At 36.1% G+C, this 21,953-nt stretch overlaps 1 protein-coding gene across 3 annotated transcripts in view; it reads left to right on the plus strand.

The window, feature by feature from the left end:
* TRIM33 (tripartite motif containing 33) overlaps positions 1-21,953 on the plus strand; it is a 130,331-nt gene that overhangs the window by 72,005 nt on the left and 36,373 nt on the right. For all 3 annotated transcript variants that reach the window (XM_046006948.1, XM_046006946.1, XM_046006947.1), the window contains exons 5-8: positions 15,593-15,709; positions 18,453-18,567; positions 20,639-20,785; positions 21,258-21,375. In XM_046006948.1, coding sequence (XP_045862904.1) covers positions 15,593-15,709; positions 18,453-18,567; positions 20,639-20,785; positions 21,258-21,375 — 497 coding nt within the window. The remainder of the gene's footprint in view (positions 1-15,592; positions 15,710-18,452; positions 18,568-20,638; positions 20,786-21,257; positions 21,376-21,953) is intronic.

Below are 21,953 nucleotides of genomic sequence, written 5' to 3' on the forward strand. Positions count from 1 at the left end.
GGGGTGCCTGGCTGGCTCAGTATAGTATGTGATTATTGATCTCAGGGTTATAAATTCGAGTCCCATGTTGGGAGTAGTGATTACTTAAAAAATAAAATGTAAAAAAAAAAAAAGTAAAATTGATTAAATTATTTAGGCATATCATTTTAGAGAAGATATCCCATAGACCTGCCTCCAAGCTAACAAGAGAGAGGTTCTTCGCATTTAGTGTGCCTTCTCAGATCTCCTCTGTTTCACGAATTCTCAGCATGGGTCAAGATGGACCCTATACATTCGGAGGAGTGAGTTTGTTTCCCTCAAATGAGGGTCATGAGTAAACTTCCAGATTTTTTTTTTCTTTTTAGTGAGTAAAGTAATAGAAGTTTATTAAATGAAGATACAGGAAAGCTTTCAAGAGTGAGAAGGGTCCTGCAGATTCTAAGACCACACAATTCTGACTCTTCTTTCCTTATGTGGGATGAAGCTGTGGTTGATTTGATAGAATTTCTTCTCCATTGGGTGCCTGGGTGGCTCAGTGAGTTAAGCCTCTGTCTTCAGCTCAGGTCATGGTCTCAGGGTCCTGGGATTGAGCCCTGCATCGGACTCTGCTCAGCGGGGATCCTGTTTCTCCTTCTTTCTTTGCCTGCCTCTCTGACTACTTCTGATCCCTCTCTCTCTCTGTCAAATAAATAAAATCTTTAAAAAAATTTTTTTCTCCATTAACAGATTATAAGAGGAAGCCCCAGACCCACCCTTCTTTACCATCATTTGTACCTCTCCATCATTATTTGTTTTTAGCTTATTAGGACTGGGCGCCTGGGTGGCTCAGAGGGCTAAGCCTCTGCCTTCAGCTCAGGTCATGATCTCAGGTCCCTCATTGGGCTCCCTGCTCAGCAGGGAGCCTGCTTCCCTCTCTCTCTGCCTGCCTCTCTGCCTACTTGTGCTCTCTCTTTCTGTCAAATAAGTAAAATCTTAAAAAAAAAAAAACAACTTACTAGAACTAACATTACCATGTTCTTTATCCCTGTTAGTCACCTAAAAAAAGCCCCACATGCCCAGGTTTCCCCTCATCTGGCATAATTTAATTCCCATAAGGCTGTGCATATGACAGGTATATCTCTCTGCCACTGTGTTCTCTGGGATTAATGGTTTGTCATCACCAGCATCTCTTATTCTCAATCTCTTTTTAGATATTTTCTGTTCTTTCTCTGCTGTAGTGGAAACAGAGCTTGAGGACATTGCTTCCCCCTGCAGCCCTCTTAACTGGTGGCTATTTTTACTTTGATATTTCATGTATCACTGGACCTTGAGGTATATAGCTATTCTTTTTGCTATTTTTAGACCATTCTCCCTTCTTCCTCCCTAAAAATCTCTAAATTTTAATCTTACGTCATCATTGCTATTCCTCATTTGGTGCTGTCATGTAAAAACCCATGGGTCATTTGACTCATCCCTTAAACAGTTTCTAACTCAGAGGTCATCTATATAGATAACACTCTTGTCTTAATTCCTGGCAGTTTTAATGTATACAGATTTGACCCTTCAGATATTCTAGTCTTTGTTCTTTGAACTCCTTTCTAAAATTTGTCCTTTACATTGTCAGTCACATCCATGATTGTACGCTAGACCTTGGCATTTCCAGTAATTATATTCAGTTTCATGTATTCTTCTCTGTGACCACATCTCTTATTATTCTATCTCATTCTGCTTAGTGTCAGACTTAGAGTGACTTTTATTTTAATCCATTGATAGTACTTTTTTTTTCACTTTACCTCATTCCTTTATGTTCTTACTTAATCCTTTTCCAGTTTAACTTCAGGCTAATCATTTTTACTCCCTCCTTGACTCTTGTATCCCACTTGGTTGAGGTCTCTAGGTTAAACCACAGTCTTGACTAAACTTCCCTTCCATCATGCTTTGCTTATGCAGCTGAACATCATGGGAGGAAAAAACCCATGACACCAACTGGTCTTATTCTCAGTTCATGACCACTTTCCTTAGATAGACTCTTAATGTTACCTGGCGGTCATACTGTGTATTAATGCTGTTTTCTGTCAACATTCCATCGTCCATCATCACCCCCAGATATTGGCAGTGCTTTCTACTTCATTGAGAAAACGGAAACAATACAAAGAGAGCTTTTGCAGACGTCCTCCATTACATCTTGTCTTTGAAGCAGTTGTACCCACATTTTTCATTTCTCTGTTACCTTAGTTGAATTTTCTTCTTCTATGAAGCTGGTTTCTCTGCTTACACACTTAGATTCCATCTCATCTCATACAGCCAAGGAAATTGCTTCAGCAATTTGGCTTTCTCTGCTGATGTCAATTTTTTACTCTAGCAGTATTCCCTCCAGTATTTTACTTTATTTTTTTTAATTCTTTTTTTTTAAGATTTTATTTATTTATTTGACAGACAGAGATCACAAGCAGGCAGGGAGGCAGGCAGAGAGAGAAGGGGAAGCAGGCTCCCTGCTGAGCAGAGAGCCTGATGTGGGGCTTAATCCCAGGACCTTGAGATCATGACCTGAGTGGAAGGCAGAGGCTTAACCCACTGAGCTACCCAGGCGCCCCCACTCCAGTACTTTAATATTCTGCTATTTTTTCTTACATCTTTAAAAAGTAAAAGAAAATGTAAAACTTTAATTCACTTTCCCTGCGGGGAGCTCTCCCCATTCCTCTTTGCAGCAAAATATTTTGAAAGGATTGCTTATAATCATGGTCTCCTAATTTCTCCTGTCCCATTCTCTCTGTCAATGTTTTACCAACATTTTTCTTTTCAAGGTCACCAGTAACCATTGCATTACTAAATCTAGAGGTCATTGCTTGGTATCTTAATACTTAACACACCTGCAACATTTGACATAGTTGATCATTCTCTTAAGACATGTCATTTACTTGGCTACCAAGAGACCACATTCTTTCAGTTTTCCTCCTACTACACTGGTTACTTCTCAGTTTCATTTGCTCATTTTCCTTCATCTCTTAATGTTGGATGTGCCAGGCATTACTTCATTATCTGCAGTTACAGATTTATGGCTTTAAATACCATCCATATGCTGATGATGTCCAAATTTCTATTTCTAGCTCAGTACTCTCTCCTGAACTTTCAGATTTGTCTATTCTATAAACTGTAACATCTCTTCTTGAGTGTCGGCTTTCTCAAATATAATATATCCAAAATAGAACTGATCACTTACTCCAGATCTTTTTCACTGGCAGCCTTGCCCTATCTCAGTTTGTGGCAGTTGCATTTTTTCCATTGCATAAGCCAGAAATCTTGGCACTGTCTTTGATTCCACTGTTTTCTCATACCCTAACTCAAACTTATCTGAACATCTTTTTGGCTCCCTCTTCAATATCTATCCCTGAATCTCAGAATTTTTTACTATCTCATTGCTGTTAGCTCCGTTTCTACTAGGCTGGTCTCAGACACCATTTCTGGCCTGGATGACTGCAGTTGTCTCCTCAGCCATCCTTGTACTTGTAATATTGCCTTCCTTCAGTTTATCCTTAACTACTAGAGCAGTCTCATGTCAGAGTCACTCCCTGCTCAAAACCTTGCAGTGGCTCTTTGCTTTTGTCAGAGTAAAAGATTCTTTATAGTGGCCTGTATGCCCATATTTCATCTACCGCTCCTCTCCCCACTCATTCTGGCTTCTGTTGTTTCTAAAACATGGCAGAGATAATGCTGCCTCCCTGTTCTCTACCTGAAAGAACTGGTCTACTTATTTGCATAGCGAACTTCTATTTATCCATCAAATCTGCTTAATGTAACTGTCAGTGATCTACTCAGATCGCTGTATTTAAAATTGCAGTTTGTCCCTTTACCCCAATCCTATCCTGTTTTTGTTTTGTTTTTTTATATTGCACTTACCACTTTTAAACATGTTCTGTAACTTACAAGTAATTTTTTGTGTTCCTCTCGTTAGAATATAAGCTTCATGAAGATCGGTGTCTGTTTTATTCACTATGTCCCAAGAGCCTAGAACAGTATTTGACACACATTTAGACGTTTCGTATATTCAGCAGATACTTACTAATTTAGATATAGGAAAAAAAGAGTTGACAGACCTGCCTACATACAGGGGTTGTCAGTTCTATCTGTGTATTTTCACAGAAGTCAGTTTTTAATTGTTTAAATAGTTGAGGGCTGCTTGTTCTGCTTCTTAAAGGCCCTTATTCTTCTTTTTAATATTTAAGTAATTTCTACACCCAGTGTGGGGTTTGAACTTAAAACTCTGAGATCAAGAGTCACATACTCTTCCTCCTGAGCCAGTTAGATGCCCCATGGAGGTCCTAGCCTTTTTTTTAAAAAACATTTTATTTATTTATTTGATCGAGTTCACAAGTAGGCAGAGAGAGAAGGGGAAGCAGGCTCCCTCCTGAGCACAGAGCCTGATGCAGTAGATTTCCCACTGAGCAGGGAGCCCAATAATGGGGCTTGATCCCGGGACCCTAAGATCATGACCTGAGCTAAAGGTGCTTAACTGACTGACCTGAGGTGCTTAACTGACTGAGCCACCCACGCACCCTAATCCCATTACATGTAAGGTAATTATTGATATGGTTTAAGTTTACTATTTAGTTTTGTTTTTATTTTTCTTTTCTGTGGTTTTTTTTTTCCCCTGCCATGTTTCAACTTAATAAAACTGTTTCTGGTATTTGATTTTTACATCCACTTTTAGCTTTTTAAGCTCTAATTCTTTTTTTTTTTTTTTTTTAAAGATTTTATTTGAGAGAACGCATGAGTAAGTATGAGTGGGAGTGTAGGGGAAAGGGAGAAGCAGACTCCCCACTGAGCAGAGAGCCCAACAGGGAGCTCAATCCCAGGACCCTGGAGATCATGACCTGAGGTGAAGGCGGACGGCCAACCATCTGAGCCATCCAGGCACCCCCCAGTTCTGTTATTTTTAATGATTGCTCTAGGGCTAATGATAAGCAGTTTAACTTAAGGCCTTCTTAAAAGTCTTGTACTATTTCCTACTTTATGAATACAGTAACCTTACAAAAGGATAATTCAGTTTATCAAACGCTTATTCCTTTATGCTAATGCCATATCGTTTATTCGTATAAATCTTACCTTATAGTGCCTTCTTTTTAAAAAAAAAAAAGCTGTCTTTGGGGCATCTGGGTATCTTGGCTCAGGTCATGATCTCAGGGCTGTGAGATCAGCCCCACACTAGGCTCTGTGCTGAGCATGGAGCCTGCTTGGGATTCTCTCTCGGGGGCTCGATCCCAAGACCCTGAGATCATGACCTAGGCCGAAGGCAGAGGCTTAACCCACTGAGCCACCCAGGCGCCCCCACGTATAGTTTTTTCTGTTAAGGTATGGCCTTTCTGGTTGCTCAGGTAGATGTCTGGGGAGGTGGATGAATTATTTTCCTACACTAGCTCAGCTAGAACTCTGTCTTCTGGAACTGCTTGACCTCTGGTTTCTCTATTCTGCCGTCAACTTCATAGCAGCTACTCTCTGTTAAGCCTTGCATAGTCTTGTGCTGTGCATATACAGCCCAGATATTGGCTGAAGAACATTGATTCTGTGTCTTTCTTTCCCTCCATTTCCCCCACATCCCATCCTCACCCTGCATAGCTACCTCGATTCTAGTGCCCTCTTCATGGATTCTGGCTGCTCAGTAGTCCCAGACTTTGACCATGGCCTCCTCAGCTCAAAGAGACTTTTCAGCTCTTTGTGGTCTCCAGTTCTCTGTGCCAGCTATCACCAAATTATCTATAGACAGAGAGGCAGAATAGTGGTGGGGCTCTCTGAAGGATTGCAGAATTTCTCAGTGTGTAATCTAATGACTAAATATAGTTATCACATATTTCTGTCTTCATAGTTCTGGTGGCAGGGGTAGCCTGGTACCACTTATTCTTCATGGCTGAGAGTGGATGGCACCTTTGCTCTACCTTAATATTTTTTTTTTAAGATTTTATTTATTTATTTGACAGGCAGAGATCACAAGTAGGCTGAGAGAAAGGCAGAGAGAGAGAAGAGGAAGCAGGCTCCCCGCTGAGCAGAGAGCCCAATGCGGGGCTGGATCCCAGGACCCTGGGATCATGGCCTGAGCCGAAGGCAGAGGCTTTAACCCACTGAGCCACCCAGGCGCCCCTACCTTAATATTTTTTATCCCTGATTGAAGTTTTATGTATAGTTGGGTATTTATAGATTTTTAGGATCATTATGGTATAAGAGAGTGTACTTAAAATATAATGTCAGACATTTTTGTTAAAGAGCAAGATAGTTTATAATGGAAGTCACTTGAATGGACCTATGTAAGTGAAATTTCTCTAAAGTACTTTCCTGAGAAATAATTTTTCTTGTAATAGGCTTTTATAGTGTTAAATGGATAGATAGATTAATAAGCTTTAGAGCGGATATTTTTCTTTTCAGTCCTAGATGTAGAGCTACCTAGAGAACTTTAAAAAAAATACTGATACCTTAGTCCTACTCCAGACTGGTTAGATAAGAATTTTACATTACAGGGGCACCTGGGTGGCTCAGTGGGTTAAAGCCTCTGCCTTCAGCTCAGGTCATGATCCCAGTGTCCTGGGATCGAGCCCCGCATTGGGCTCTCTGCGTGGCAGGGAGCCTGCTTCCCCCTCTCTCTCTGCCTGCCTCTCTGCCTACTTGTGATCTCTGTCTGTCAAATAAATAAATAAAATTAAAAAAAAATTTTACATTACAGCCAGGTATCAAAAATTTTTACAGTATTTTACAAATACTGGTAAATCACTGGTTGTTATTCAGTGAAGGCTGATAACCTCTACTTAGGAAGAATGTTTGCCAAACTCTTTTTTTTCTGTAAACTCTTGCAAAGTTACAAATGCCTTTCAGATAAAATCCACAAATTGCCAGTAAAAATGCATATAAATTCATGTGTACCATCAGTTTTTTAGAGAACTAGATTCAGAAGTATGGTGACAAATCAAGATTTTCTAAGTGTGGTGTTTGCTTGCTTCCTCTCCTCTCCTCTCCTCTCCTCCCCTCTCCTCTCCTCTCCTCTCCTCTCTTGTCCTCTCCTCTTTCTTAACTTCTTTGTAGTAGGCTCCATGCCTAGTGTGGAGCCCAGTGAGGGGCGTGAACTCACAACCTGAGGTCAAGGCCTGAGCTGAGATCAATTGTTGAACATTTAACCAACTGACCCACTCAGGTGCCCCCAAGTATTTTGTTTTCATGTGGTACATTGATTGTTAGAAAAAGCAGCTTGTTTCAATACTTAGTATTCATTCATCTCTTTTGTTCAGTAGATGTTTGAGGGCCATGCTAGATGATGACTATCCAATAATAAAAACAACTGACTGTCCTTTCTATCTTGAGTCTATATGAGTCTTGAGATTGAGTGTATGGTTCAGTTGTAGTTCAGTTCAGTGGGTAACTCCAAAATAGAGTTAATTCCTTTTGATTTTGCTGAAAAAAAGTTACTGATTTTAGTATTACAGTTTGTGTGCCTGTCAGATTATCTGAGGAACTTGTAAGTCTCAGATTCACCTACCCAGCAGAATGATTGCTTATGACTAGAAAGAGAATTGGGTGTGGCTAACAGTTAGCTTGAATGACAGGAATATCAAGAGAGAGGATTTGAGAAAGAAGCATTCAGAGTAATCACTTATTTAGCAGAGGGACAGGTTCGTTGAGATGTGTGTTGGTCAAAATGTTAATTGGTGAATTATTACAAGAATGAAAACTCGGTTGGTCATTTTCCTTTGCAGCAATGTAGACATGCCTCTCATTTTATGATTCATCTCTCATCTCTGCATGGCTAGTTCTGTTCTTTGAGATCTCAGTGCAGACTCATCAGGAACCCTTTTCTCGGTTTCTGATCTAGAATTTTTTGCTGCTTGTGTCTTCTCTATCACATAACTCTACTTAAATTTTTGTTTTCTCCTTAATTAGAATGTAAGGAAAGGAAGAAAAAGACCCTATTTTGTTTTGTTTACTATGATATCCCTACTCTTTGAATACTTTCTGGCAAATAGAATTCATTGCATATCACTAATGACTGCATACTTTAAAAGTTTTAAAATCACGAGACAGTATCATATATATCTAAAAGTACAGTGTAAGGAATGACTAAAATACCTAACAAATCGGGGTTTTGGTGTATTTTTTGACCTTACCACTTGATAAATGGAAGTTTTAGATATTTCTTTTAGTTCTGTGAAAAAAATTACTGAGACACTAAATGGTATCATGATTCAAGAAAGTTTGCGAACCTCTTGGCTATATATAGTTTATCGGTTACTTTATTTTTACTTATTTATTTTTAAAAGTTTTTATTGTTAAGTAATCTCTGCATCCACTGCAGGGCTTGAACTGGTAACCCCAAGATCAAGAGTAATATGCTGTACTGACTGAGCCACCCAGGCATCCCTTATCCATTGTTTTATTGACAGTAGACGGTTGTTTCTACTTTTGGCTACTATTAAAAAAATAAGATTTCTTTACATCTCGAGGGATACATGTACATATGTTTCTCTAGGATATGTATTTTGGGCAGGAATTTTTTAAAAATTACTATTATTCATGTTTTTTAAGTTGGTTCCACACCCAAGATGGGCCTTGAACACACAACCTTGAAATCAAGAGTCACGTGCTCTACCACCTGACTAAGCCAGCCAGTCAGGAACCCCATTTGGATAGGAATTCTTTGGTTATATTTAATTTTTAGCTGTAAACTCCGGTTTTCTATATCTTCTTGTTCAGTTTTGTAGCATTACATTTTTCTATAAGTTTGTCCATTTTATCTAGATTTTCAGATTTCTATTTTAAATTTTCAAATTTTTTTTTAAGATTTTATTTATTTATTTGACACACAGAGAGAGATCACAAGTAGGCAGAGAGGCAGGCAGAGAGAGAGAGAGGAGGAAGCAGGCTTCCTACTGAACAGAGAGCCCGATGCAGGGCTCGATCCCAGGACCCTGAGATCATGACCTGAGCCGAAGGCAGCGGCTTAACCCACTGAGCCACCCAGGCGCCCCAAATTTTCAAATTTTTAATACAAGATTTCATTAATATCTTTTTAAATTAATCTTTTTAATGTTTAAGAGTTGTATGATGGTGACCTCTTTTTAATCCCTGATACTAGTTATTTGTGCCTTCTATGTTTTTCTTAATCAGTCTTTTATAGATTTGTCAATATTAGTCTTTTCAAAAAACCAACTTTTGGATTGTTGAGCCCCCTAAATTGTATTTTACCCACATTATTTTGTGTATTCACCTTAATTCCTTCTACCTTCTTTAGGTTTATAGTTTGTTTGTTTGTTTATGTGAGAGGCTGAGTGTGCATGAGCAGGGAGGAGAGAATCTTAAGCAGGCTCCGCGCTCAGCCCAGCAGAACCGGACCAAGGGCTCAATCTCATGACCCGAGCTGAAATCAAGAGGCAGACATTTAACCCAGGAACACCCATGTGCCCTATCTGTTCTGTCTTTATTGGTCTGTATATAATGTATCTTTTTTTCCTTCTAGCTACTTTTAAGGTTTTGTCTTTTGTTTGTTTGTTTGTTTGTTTTGGTCTTTAAGTGGTCTGGAAACAATATGCCTTAGAGTGATTTTCTTAATGTTTCTTGTGTTTGGAGGATGTTGAGGTTTTTAGATCTGTAGGGTTATATTTTTCATCAGATTTGGAAAAGTACTCCATTATTATAATTTCTTCCAATATTTCTTTTTCCTCTTCTACCTTCCCATTTGGGGAAGGCAGTTATACATACATTAGTGTCATTACAGTTATCCCCAGACTTACTATTCTTCTGTCTCTCTACCACATTGCTCCCCCCGCCCCCCAGTTTTTTCCCCCCGTTTGATTTTGGATGGGATTAACAGATTAGACATTATAGAAGAAAATATTGGTGAATTTGAATATAGCATTAGAAAGTAATAGCCTGTTGTTCTACTGAAGTCATACGAAATTGAAATGTCAACTGATGTCACTATGTGCCCTTTGAGATTTAAAGTTGGCTTTTATTCCCTATTCTGTTTATGTAAGAATCCTTATGTCTTCCCCAAGCTTTCTCAAAATTTCTACCCTTTTAGGTTCTAATTGTTTCTCAGACTTGCTGCTCTCTGCAACTCTTCGTAAACTCTTAGGGCTTATTATCATTTTATTATTATTTATTATTATTATCATATTATTATCATACAGAGCTTTAAATAAGGAACAAAGCTTCATTTTAAAATTTTCTTAAAAGCATTAGGTCTTTGTGTACGGTGGGCTTTTTGTTGTTGAAGGTTTGAAGTTTCATATTGTCATAATGCAAATCATTTAAAATTACTGCAAAAAGTAGCAGTGACAATTACTTTTAGCCCCTTACTGTGCTCCAGTAACAAAGTACTATGTTTATTAAGTGCTTCATGTGTTTTGACCAATTTAACTCTTGGAACAGGTCCTGTATGATAAATATTATTATTATTATGTATTTCTCTGAAGGACTAACACACAGGGTTGTCTAAATTATCCAGCTGTTACTCTGTAGATAGTAATAGTACATATATCAATAAATTTTTCTAAAGATTAAATGAGAGAATCCATGTAAGATACTTAGCACAGCATCTGAAAACATAGTTCTCAAAACAGCTCTTGCTAAGCTCTAAATGCTTAGATAGAATATGTTTGGAATTTTTCGAGGTAATCTTGAGAATAGAGCAGGAGGGGGTATAACAAAGTTGGCTATAAATAGATACCTTTGAAAGTGGATGATAGGTTCAGTGGAACTAAAATTTTATGTAATTCTTAAGATGGAGTACTGAATTAAAAAAGAAATTGAGGGGCACCTGGGTGGCTGGGTCAGTCCAGTCCCTGACTCTTGGTTTTAGCTCAGGTCATTATCTTGGGGTTGTCAGATCAAGTTCCAAGTTGGCCCCGCACGCAACAGGGTGTCTGCTTGAGATTCTCTCCCTCTCCCTGTCCCCCGACTCACCCATGTGCACACACACTTTCTCTCTAAAAAGAAATATATCTTAAAAAAAAAAAAAGATACTGAGTCAGAATTATTACATACTAGCTAAAAATATTTCCTTAGATATTCATTTGGGTTATAAACTAAGATGATACATTTTCCTAGAAGTGCCAGAGTAAAATTACATCAACTGTTAAATGCTGACAGTTACTAAATAATACTGTGATTACTTGGCAAAGGAGAGTAGCTAGCATCCCTGTACAGCTCAGGACCTAGTAAGGCTAAATGAGCTTTCAAAAGTTATTGTTTGAAGCTATAAGATAATGGATTCTCAGGTTTTTTTTTAAGCCCTTATTCATTTCCCAGTCTTCTGAGAACCATGTTTTCAAAAATTTCTTAGCAAGCTACATTAAATAATAATTTATTTCTCAATAATAAAAACACATAAAATCGTGATGATGATTTCTGTTCAAAACTATGTAACCAGTGGTATACATATTATATTGAGTTTCTATGATTCTAATCAAAAGCTCAGAAAGTCTTACCTAGCCTGCCTGTCCTAAGTAAGTCACGGGCATCTGTAATTTTTACCTACACATTTTGAAATACTGAAATAACTCACTGTGAGTAGAAGCCCAGGTTAACAATCACTTATTCATATATAAGATCAACAGCTAAGAAAAGGCTTTCATGTGCTTACATATTAGTCAAAATTATATTTTAAAAAAGATTTATTTATTTATTTTGGAGATGCATAGAGAGAGAGTGCAGGGGGCGGGGGAGGAGCTAAAGAAAAGGGAGAGAGAAATTCTCAAGCAGACTCCCCACTGAGTGCAGAACCTGACTTGGGGCTCGATTCCAGGATCCTGAGATCCTGACCTGGAGCTGAAATCTAGAGTTGGGATGCTTAATTGACTGAGCCACCCAAGGACCTGCAATTGACATTATACTTAATCTACTTGTTGGTTATTCTTTTTTCTCCCTGTTTCTGAAGTATTTCAACTATAATTTTGATTTGCTAAAAAAGAAAATGCAGCATTAGTTATTCTCTTAGGTAGGAGAATCAGAAGTAGCTTGTAGCCAGAACTACTTCCACATTGCTCTTCTGTTGTTCAAGATCCAGTTAGTATTTTTCTTCTAATAATATAATTGAAATTAATCAAATGAATAGAGATAAATCTGATGATCACTTTTCATTCAATTCCTTAATGGCTCACTAGTTATTATCTGAATGCAACTTAAGCAAAATGTGCAAGTTAGCATCTTGTTTTCTCGACTTTTCTTGTTTTGCTCTCTTTTCCTTAGCCTTGAAAATGACAGCTTCAGAACTATGTACTAATACACATTCAGGTTTTGTTTTCCCCCAGTGTGAGGGCTTACCTCAAGTACTCTTACTCATCTGTAAACATCCAGCTCAGATGTCAACTCCTGTATAAGTGGTTAAGAAAGAACACATACTTAAATGTAGGGATAGCATAGTTTGTTTGCTTAATCCTTGTTCACATGAATCAACAAGATATTTCTAGAACCAGGATTCTGAAACATTTATTTTGAAGTGAGAAGAGAAATAAATTTGTGCAGGGTTAAATTTTATGAATTACAGTTTTGTGAATTATGATACTGGTTGACCTTTCTACCAGGTACCTTTCTATTTACTGACATAATAAAAGCTCTGTGTCAAAAGATCTTTCTTTATCTTAATTTAAAGTTCATTGAGTCACAAAGGTTAGTATGGTAATCTCATATTCCTACTTCATTTGTACAGATTTAACAAAGTAAAATTTTATTTTGGACATACAGAAATTGTGTATGGAGTAAATCAAATGTTCTTCAATGAAAGAATGAAATGAAACAACAATCTTTGGGCTGTGTATCTATCTAACATTAGATAGTTTTAATTAATTTTTATAGTTTTAATTTAAAATTAAAATACCCACATATTTTTTTGCTGTTTAATATTGTACATAAATTATAAAGTGTTATTATACTTTACATTGCAGACAGGATTTGGGTTTTCTTGTTTTGTTTTGCTTTAAAAATAAATTATTAAAAATCCTAAAGTGGTCAATTTTATTATGTATGCTTTATTACAATAAAAAATTCTTAAAAGCAATGAACAAAATAAAAACCTCACTTGCTGAATATCCTCTATTTTTTTTTTTAAAGATTTTATTTATTTATTTGACAGATAGAGATCACAAGTAGGGAGAGAGGCAGTCAGAGAGAGAGAGAGAGAGAGAGTGAGGAGGAAGCAGGCCCCCTGCCCAGCAGAGAGCCCGATGCGGGGCTCGATCCCAGGACTCTGGGATCATGACCTGAGCGAAAGGCAGAGGCTTTAACCCACTGAGCCACCCAGGCGCCCCTGAATATCCTCTATTATACCAGTCCTCATATTGCTGTACATTTTGCCTTCTATTGCCCTCCAGTTTCCTTTACGCCTTGAACCTGAGCACTAAGCAGAATTTTCCTTCATCTTACCAAACTTTCCTCAGCGTTTCCAACTTTTAACCTTTTCTCCTAAATTTACCTTAAGTGAGACCTTCACTAACGGCACAAACATTTAGATACTCATAGTCTTAGTCTTAATCTCAATTCCTGCCTTTAATGATTTCAGTATCTGCATAGACAGTCGTAACTTTGTCAGTATCTTGAACTCATTTCTAGTGACCTTTTCTTGACTGTGCCTTAGCTAGGCATTTAATTTTTAGGTCATACCATAGACCTTACTTTAACTGCAGCATGTAAATTCCCAAATCACCAAAGGTGACAGAGTCCATTGTTCAGGCTTGTTTGTGCAGCTGTGCCAGCGAGTATTATATTCTGATACCTTATCTGAGCTACTGTCATAGAGTTGTAGCTGGTCATCCTGTTGTCTCTTCTTCGGATTTTGTCTTTTATATTTCTGTCTGGTGATTTTCCTGGAGCATAAATCTGATTATCTTGGTTAGAATTTTTCAAGGGTTTTCCATTACTAAGAAGATAAAATCCAAACATTAGCATGGTACACCCAGCCCTTCACAGCCTGATTCTGGATTTTATTAATTACTACCTCATATTCTGACCTTTGCCTGCCTTTCTTTGGCTAAATTGAAGTCTTTGTAGTTCCTTAAATATGTCTCTGTATTTAGCATATGATAATACTATTCCCACTTTACTGTGAAGCTTTCCTTGGTATTAAGGTTGTGTTCTTGTTAAGACTATATATATCTCCATTATAGTTCCTTTCTTTGAAAATATTTTATTTATTTATCTAAGAGAGAAGGAGGGGGAGAGAGCATAGGGAGCAGCTTGCAGAGGAAGAAGCAGGCAGAGCAGGGAGCCCGATGTGGGGCTCAATCCCAGGACTCCTGATATTATGACCTGAGTCAAAGGCAGACACTTAACAGACTGAGCCACCCAGACGCCCCTCCATTACAGTTCTTATCACAGTATAGTATCATTTCATATGTGTGCCTATTATAAGAATATGAACAGTAATGGATTTATTTACTCATGTATCTCTAGCATACAGAAGAATCCCAGAAATATTTGTCGACTTAATGTGCAACTCACACAAAGGAAATAAAAATAGGAAAGAAAACCATTCTACCTTCCTAGTAGCCAAAAAACTGTAGTCTTTACTATTAAGTATAAAATTTTGCACAATAATATTAGGAAATAATAACAGACACCATTCATGTTGACAAAGCTACAATAAAACTAGTGTCGGTGATTTTTAATTGGTTCAACTCTTTTGGAAAAATTTGACTACATAGTATGGAAACTGAAAAATTATTTCAAGTGGTGATTGTAAAGATGAGATAAAAGTCAGATGTAAAATTGCACATACATTATATATACTTGTATTTTAAAATACATAATAAAAAGCCCCAGGAATATATATCACAGTAGTAGTAGTAGTGGTTTTATTATTTTAAAACTATGGGTAGGGGCGCCTGGGTGGCTCAGTGGATTAAGCCGCTGCCTTCGGCTCAGGTCATGATCTCAGGGTCCTGGGATCGAGCCCCACATCGGGCTCTCTGCTCCGCAGGGAGCCTGCTTCCTCCTCTCTCTCTGCCTGCCTGTCTGTCTCCTTGTGATCTCTCTCTGTGTCAAATAAATAAAAAAAAAAAAAAAAAAAAAATCTTTAAAAAAAAAAACTATGGGTAGTTTCCCCACTTTTGAAATTATTTCTATAATGTTATATTTTATGATTTAAAATGTATACAACTTATTCCAGTATTTGGATTTTTAAAAAATGTAATTCTGAATCAAAATTCTAACATAAGAGCATTTGAACAGTTCTTAAGTTAATTTTTTTTGTCTTACCAAATGGCTTCTCAGGCTTGAATCAGAAGGGAAGGGATTTGTAGTTAAAAGTTGCTGTCGAGGGGCGCCTGGGTGGCTCAGTGGGTTAAAGCCTCTGCCTTTCGCTCAGGTCATGATCCCAGGGTCCGGGATCGAGCCCCGCATCGGGCTCCTTGGCGGGGAGCCTGCTTCCTCCTCTCTCTCTCTCTCTGCCTGCCTCTCTACTTGTGATCTCTATCTGTCAAATAAATAAATAAAATCTTTAAAAAAAAAAAAAAAAAAAAAAGTTGCTGTCGAGGTAAGGTATGTGAGGGCAGCATAGAATATTGATCATTTCAGTAAGGTCGTAAGTTTGAGTCATGTAGCAATTCATTTTAAGGATTTTAATAATAAATTTTGTTCTAAATGTAGTTTTTTTTTCTGTTTTAAGATACCAGTTTTTGGAAGAAGCATTTCAAAACCAGAAAGGTGCAATTGAGAATCTACTGGCTAAGCTTCTTGAGAAGAAGAATTATGTTCATTTTGCAGCTACTCAGGTGCAGAATAGGTAAGTGTGTTGCCTTAAAATCATAATTTCACTTAAAGAATTATTAAACATAGTAGGTCAGTTTACATACTAAGTGTACATAGAAAACATATTTTTGGAAGGGTAAATGATAAAAGTTTGAGTATGGATTATAATACTTGTTAAGTAAGATTTAATTCACCAGAATTTTGAATCCTCTTAAGATATATCTTTGATCACTTTATAATCAACAAAACTCAACTTTGTAAAGCCTTAAGTTACTGTGGAAAAAGCAATTAATACATGGAGAGTTGAATTACAAATTTTAACTCTGGAAGACAGTGTGTATAGGAGAGAGTATGAAAAGAATGGTGGATAAATTTACTTTCCCATCTGTAAAGCAAGAATTAAAAATACTACTTCTCTTAGTAGTAGTATTATAAGAAGTAGTAGTATTATAAGTAGTAGTATAAGTATTATAAGAAGTATTATAAGTATTTTAAGTTTGTGGTATATAGTAAGCCCTCACATTTTAACTATTGGTATTATTTTTATCAGTAATACCATCAGCATTTAAAAAAATTTTATTCAGATTCATTTCTAAATGAACTAAATTTATTGATAAGTCAAGTTGGAGTAAGTTCCATAAATGAGTACATTAACAAGGTGAGGACTCTGTATGATGAGATGTATGATGAGATGTTCATCTGTAAGATGAACGCCTGAAGCTGGTATAATTAAAATCTGTATATTCCTGAGGGTATGAATAGGGTTAATAAGTTGTTTTTCAGTTTCACAAATAATGAGACTTTTAGGTACTTCTAGAATATTTAAGTTAATTTTTGATGATTAAAATGATAAAAAATGACAATATTCAAAGGTATTAAATTGATGAATGAATAATATATTATATATTAGACTATAAGGTAGTAGAACTTTCATCTTAAGAAGTGATACCAAAAGAAAATAAAGGCTACGCTGAGGGTATAGATCTAGAATAACATGGATTTGAATTGCAAGGGTCCACTTATGCAGATTTTTTCAATAAATATAACATTTTCTTTTCTCTAGCTAACTTGATTGTAAGATTATAATATGTAATACATATAACATAAAACATGTTAAGCTGATTAAACTCTATATGTTAGCAGTAAGGCTTTTGGTCAGCAGTAGGCTATTAGCTAAAGCTTTTGGAGAGTCAAAAGGTATACGTGAATTTTTTACTTCATGGGGGTAGGTGCTCGTAACCTTTGCCCAAGGGTCAACTTTATATCCCTACAGTAATATATTGCATACACTGTTTATGGATGGTTAATTGTTATGAAAATGTCAGCATGTTTTAGTGATTCTGCTGTGTTGTGGGTGATACTGGAGAGGGTGGTAGCTGTCTTCTCATAAATAATAGATGAATGTCCTTTTCAGAGAAAGATAGTGAGTTGATTATTCATACGGCAGTCCCATATTTTTATACAGATATTTTGTACATATTTTGCATATGTGTTTCTGAATCTGTGTAGATAAGTAGAACAAGAGATTTATGTGTTACAAAATTACAGAGGGTTGGGGAGACTAATGATTTCATCTCCAGATTTACTTTAAAGTATTGAAATCTCCAGTAATACTTCCCTTTAGATACTCTTTTATGATGTGTCTCCATTTTTTAAATGTACATTGATTTATTTCTTCACAATTGAACACATATAGACCTGCTTGAATCTAATGAGGATTTGACTATGGCTAACAGTTCTCTGCTTTTAGCATGTTCAATGATTTTAGTCTTTGGCTGAATCATTTTAAGTTGCAATCCTACATTATCAATAGTAATTAGCACTCTTATTTTTAAAAAGACATCTTCCACTTACTTTAGTAAGATAAGGACAGAATTGAATAAAATTTTCAAATAAGTGCCCAAACAAGCACTGATCTGTAGACAAAGGAGGGAAAATTACATTATAATTACTCAGACTATATTAAAGTTACTCAAATTTGAATTGGGAAAATAAAAGATGTTTTAGAGGTTGAAAGTATGGGAAATAGTTTGTAAAGAAGTAGAATGTATAAAAGTTGAAGGCTACTTTCTTTGATTGTTTAACATTTTATGTATTTATATTGGTGGGATCCCTCTCCCCCACTCCATGAAATAGGTCATTAGCTATTTCATATCTACAACTAAATCTTTCATGACCAAAATGGGAGCTTATACCTATTCTAAAACATCTGGCACATTTTGTAAATGGATTGAAGTTGTTTTATACCCTTAATTCTGTACAGTAGGAAAACTGTTTTGGGAAGAACCTATGATGGGGGGAGCATGTATCAGAACCCACATTTGAAGTGATTAAGTTATAGGAGAAAATAAATGCTTCAAAGCTTAATTCCTATTACTCCAACCGATAATTACTGTTTGCAACATTGTTCTTTTGCACATTGTTCTTAAAAAGTGTTTAGTAGATCCAACATGCCAGATTCGACACTAGACAGCAATTGCTGATGTCAGATGTTTATATATCACATTCATGTCATAGAAACTAAAGGAGATTGCCATCTAGACTAATAAACTGGCCTTTATAAATTTAATCTAAAAATACTACGTATTCCTTCTTTGTATAAATAACTTGTTTGGACCAAATTGAGTGCTCAGGTCTACCGAAACATAAGTTGTACATTTTGACAAAGGTTTAATTTTAATTACTCGCTTTAAGTGCCCAGTTGGATGAATTTCTGTAACAGTTGATGATTCAGAGACATAGGATAAATAACCTAATGATGCATTTCTCTTATTCAGGATAAAAGAAGTAAATGAGACTAACAAACGAGTAGAACAGGAAATTAAAGTGGCCATTTTCACCCTTATCAATGAAATTAATAAGAAAGGAAAATCTCTCTTACAGCAGCTAGAGGTACGGTTCAAAGCCAAAATAAAACAAAAACTGCTTCTGTTGCTCTTTAGCTGTTTTTAATGTTTATTGAAAGCTCTTTTAGAGTGGTTGGGGGGGGGCATGGAAGTAAAGAAAGTTAAAAACATTTTTTAAAATTTCATTTTCTATTAGAAAGTAGAGCTTTATTGAGTTAGTTAATTTGTAGTCCAATTTAATAATACTGATTTTAGCTGCATAAATTAGGAGATAAGGTTGTCCTCTTAGGAATGAAAGAATTATTACTAAAATGTTCTGTAAACAAAGACAATGCCAACCTGCTACATCTTCCCCTTCCCCGAGATAGGGCCTCAATTTAATTTTTACATGTGAATGTATATCCTTTGTGTATTTCACTTTTCTTTTAAAAATATTCTACATTTTGCTAAAAATGGTGCTCATTTTGAAATTTATAAACTTTAAACTTAATGATAATTTTGTTGTGCTGTTTTTGTGTTGCATATTTTGAGATTAATATGTAGATACAAATTTTTAGATAAGAATCCAGTCAATTTGTGAAATCCAAATTAAGTTTTAAACAAAGCGTCCCCTCTACTGACCAGAGTTGATTGGTTTTCAAAATTTGGTGCTCTGTAGTAGGCTTAGATACAGGGTTGTGTTTTCTGCACCATTAAATGGTAGCAATTTAAACTATGTATTTGGTTTTTTTCCTTCCATTACTATTAACCTCAAATTTCCACAGTAGTTTTTTTTTGTCTGTTTCATTCCTTCATAGACCATTGTAGAAATATTAGACACATAGTTACATAGAAATGAAAGAAATTATGTTGGCAGTGTTATTTCTGAATTTTGTCTTTTGAAATACATTTTTTTTTATTGAGACATAGTTGTGAGATTAAAAGTACTCACACATACTGTTAAAGTTGGAGGTCTCTTTCCTATTGTACATCCAGCTGATGCATTTAACTGTTAGATTTTTGTTTTCAAAAGGACTGTGAATGGAGAGTATTGAGCAGCAACTGTTTTTGATAGCCTTTTAAGTTACTGCAAGTACATTTTAAGTATAGGTCTAAAATAATGTTCTTAAACTATTTCAAGAATTTTTGAGTGAAAAGATGCCTCTTAATACTAAAATATACAGAAATACCAAGTGATAAATCTGCCACATACTCCTAACATGCTGAATTTAAACAATAGATGTTTCCTAGTGTAATACGTTCTTAAACTTTGTAAAATTGAGGTTTTCCTAAGCTTTATAAAAGGGATAATTTCCAGGGAAGTTTTGAATCAAGCTTCTATCGTTGAATACTTTTGTCACCTGTTTTACATTACAAAATGAGCAATTTGTTTTCTTAGGGAAAAAAATTTGTCCAGTAAATCAACTTGAGGCATTAAGAAAAGGCTAAGTACCAAGTAGATAGGTTGTTTGGCATGCCAAATGTCAAAGTGTATATAGAACATCTCCTGTTGCTTCTAGGAGTTTCGTTCCCAGATAGTTTAACTTTACTTTGCAGCATTTTCCCTCCGAACTGGTCCTTCAACTCTTACTGACTTTCTTGTTCTTTTTTGAACTTTTGTCGTTTTAAAAGTTTCGCTAACTCTGCTCTTAGAACTTTCGAATTTAGTTTCTCATTTTGTCTTAAGTATTTAAAGGAAGAGATTTTAACTCCAGCTTCATGGTGCACCAGTAGATGGCACTTGCAATACAAAATTTTCTTTGGTCTGAAAAGTACAGAGTTGAGTGTATCGTATTTCTAAAGGTCAGCTCATTATGCCATAGATTCTGTGTATTGCATCAGCCTAATAGATACTGTTTTTAATAAGGACATTTTTACTTCTGAAGGAAAAGAGAGACATCAACTAACATTAATATCTGTATATGGAATGTCCCTTGTTAGCTTAGAGAAGTTAAGTTTCAGGTCTGCTTTTGTTAGTGAATTTTTTTTTTTTTAATCAGAGTCTCATTAAATAATGAGCTGGTTGTCAGCTTATCCTAATTTTAAAAAGTAATGTAGGTATTCTGTTCATTTGCAATAAAAATTGTGAATTGAATTTTTCACATAGAATTTTTCATTGAATTCTTGTTTTGTTTCAGAACGTTACAAAAGAAAGACAGATGAAGTTACTGCAGCAGCAGAATGACATCACAGGCCTTTCCCGGCAGGTGAAGCACGTTATGAACTTTACGAACTGGGCAATTGCGAGTGGCAGCAGCACAGCACTACTGTACAGCAAGCGACTGGTGAGACACATAGTATAGTATATTTATGGTCTTTAAGTTGACTTTATTAAGATATTTCCTTCAGGGAACTGCACTTGTATGAAGTATAGATTTTGTATTTTTGCAAGTGTAACCACCACCATGTTAAGATACCGAAAAATTCCACCAACCACAAAAGTTTCCTTGTTCCCCTCTACTCCTGACCCTAGGCAACCACTAGTCTGATTTCTTTTATTTTCTAGAATTGCATATGATTGGAATCATACAGTATTTACTGACCTGAAGATACCTAGTATCATAATGTAGTTTATCACCAGAAATATCAGAAGTTCAAGCATGTGCATTTGATTGCTTATATAGTTAGTCTTTTAAACACATACTATCTCATCTCAGATTGACATTATGGGGCTACATGAGCTTTTTATGTCTTTATCATTTATGTTTTTGTGATACTTATAATTTTTAAGACTAATGTGAATTTTTTCCCTTTAAGATTACTTTTCAATTGCGCCATATTTTGAAAGCACGGTGTGATCCTGTGCCTGCTGCTAATGGAGCAATTCGTTTCCATTGTGATCCCACCTTCTGGGCAAAGAATGTAGTCAATTTAGGTGAGAAATAATTAGCTTTATGAATGTAACTGGGAACAGTGAATTAGGAGGAGAAAACATCTCAAGCAAATTTTAAATACTTAAAGCTTCACTCTAACATGTAAATTTCTTGGAAAATATGTTCCTCATTGGAAACTCACTTGAGCTATGTTCATGACATCTATAAGGATGTTGAGAATCTCCTATGTGTAGATTTTAATAATATGTATCGTTGCTAACATTTCCTCCACATCTTTTAAAATTGATAATGACTATTTCATGTCGGAAACTTAGCAAATGGGGCTTCATTCTCTGGAGGAATTTATTAGATGTTTAGTAGTTTGCATATTAATTGTACCAAATTGTCCACTAGAGAAGGACTTCCAGGATGCTGATGTGTCTGAAAGTCATATAACTGAGGAAGGTTTGAAAGATAAGAGTAGCTCTTTTCCACATGAAAGAGAAATGCACTTTACTCTTGTTACTCCACAGTGTGGACCTGCAGACCATAGGTGAGGGTTACAGGGAGACAGACAAACAGCTCAATTTACAACAAAGGCGAAAAACTTCCCGACAGTTAGAATTGTCTGCAGATTGAG

This window comes from Meles meles, chromosome 1 (assembly GCF_922984935.1).
Source record: "Meles meles chromosome 1, mMelMel3.1 paternal haplotype, whole genome shotgun sequence".
NCBI lineage: Eukaryota > Metazoa > Chordata > Mammalia > Carnivora > Mustelidae > Meles > Meles meles.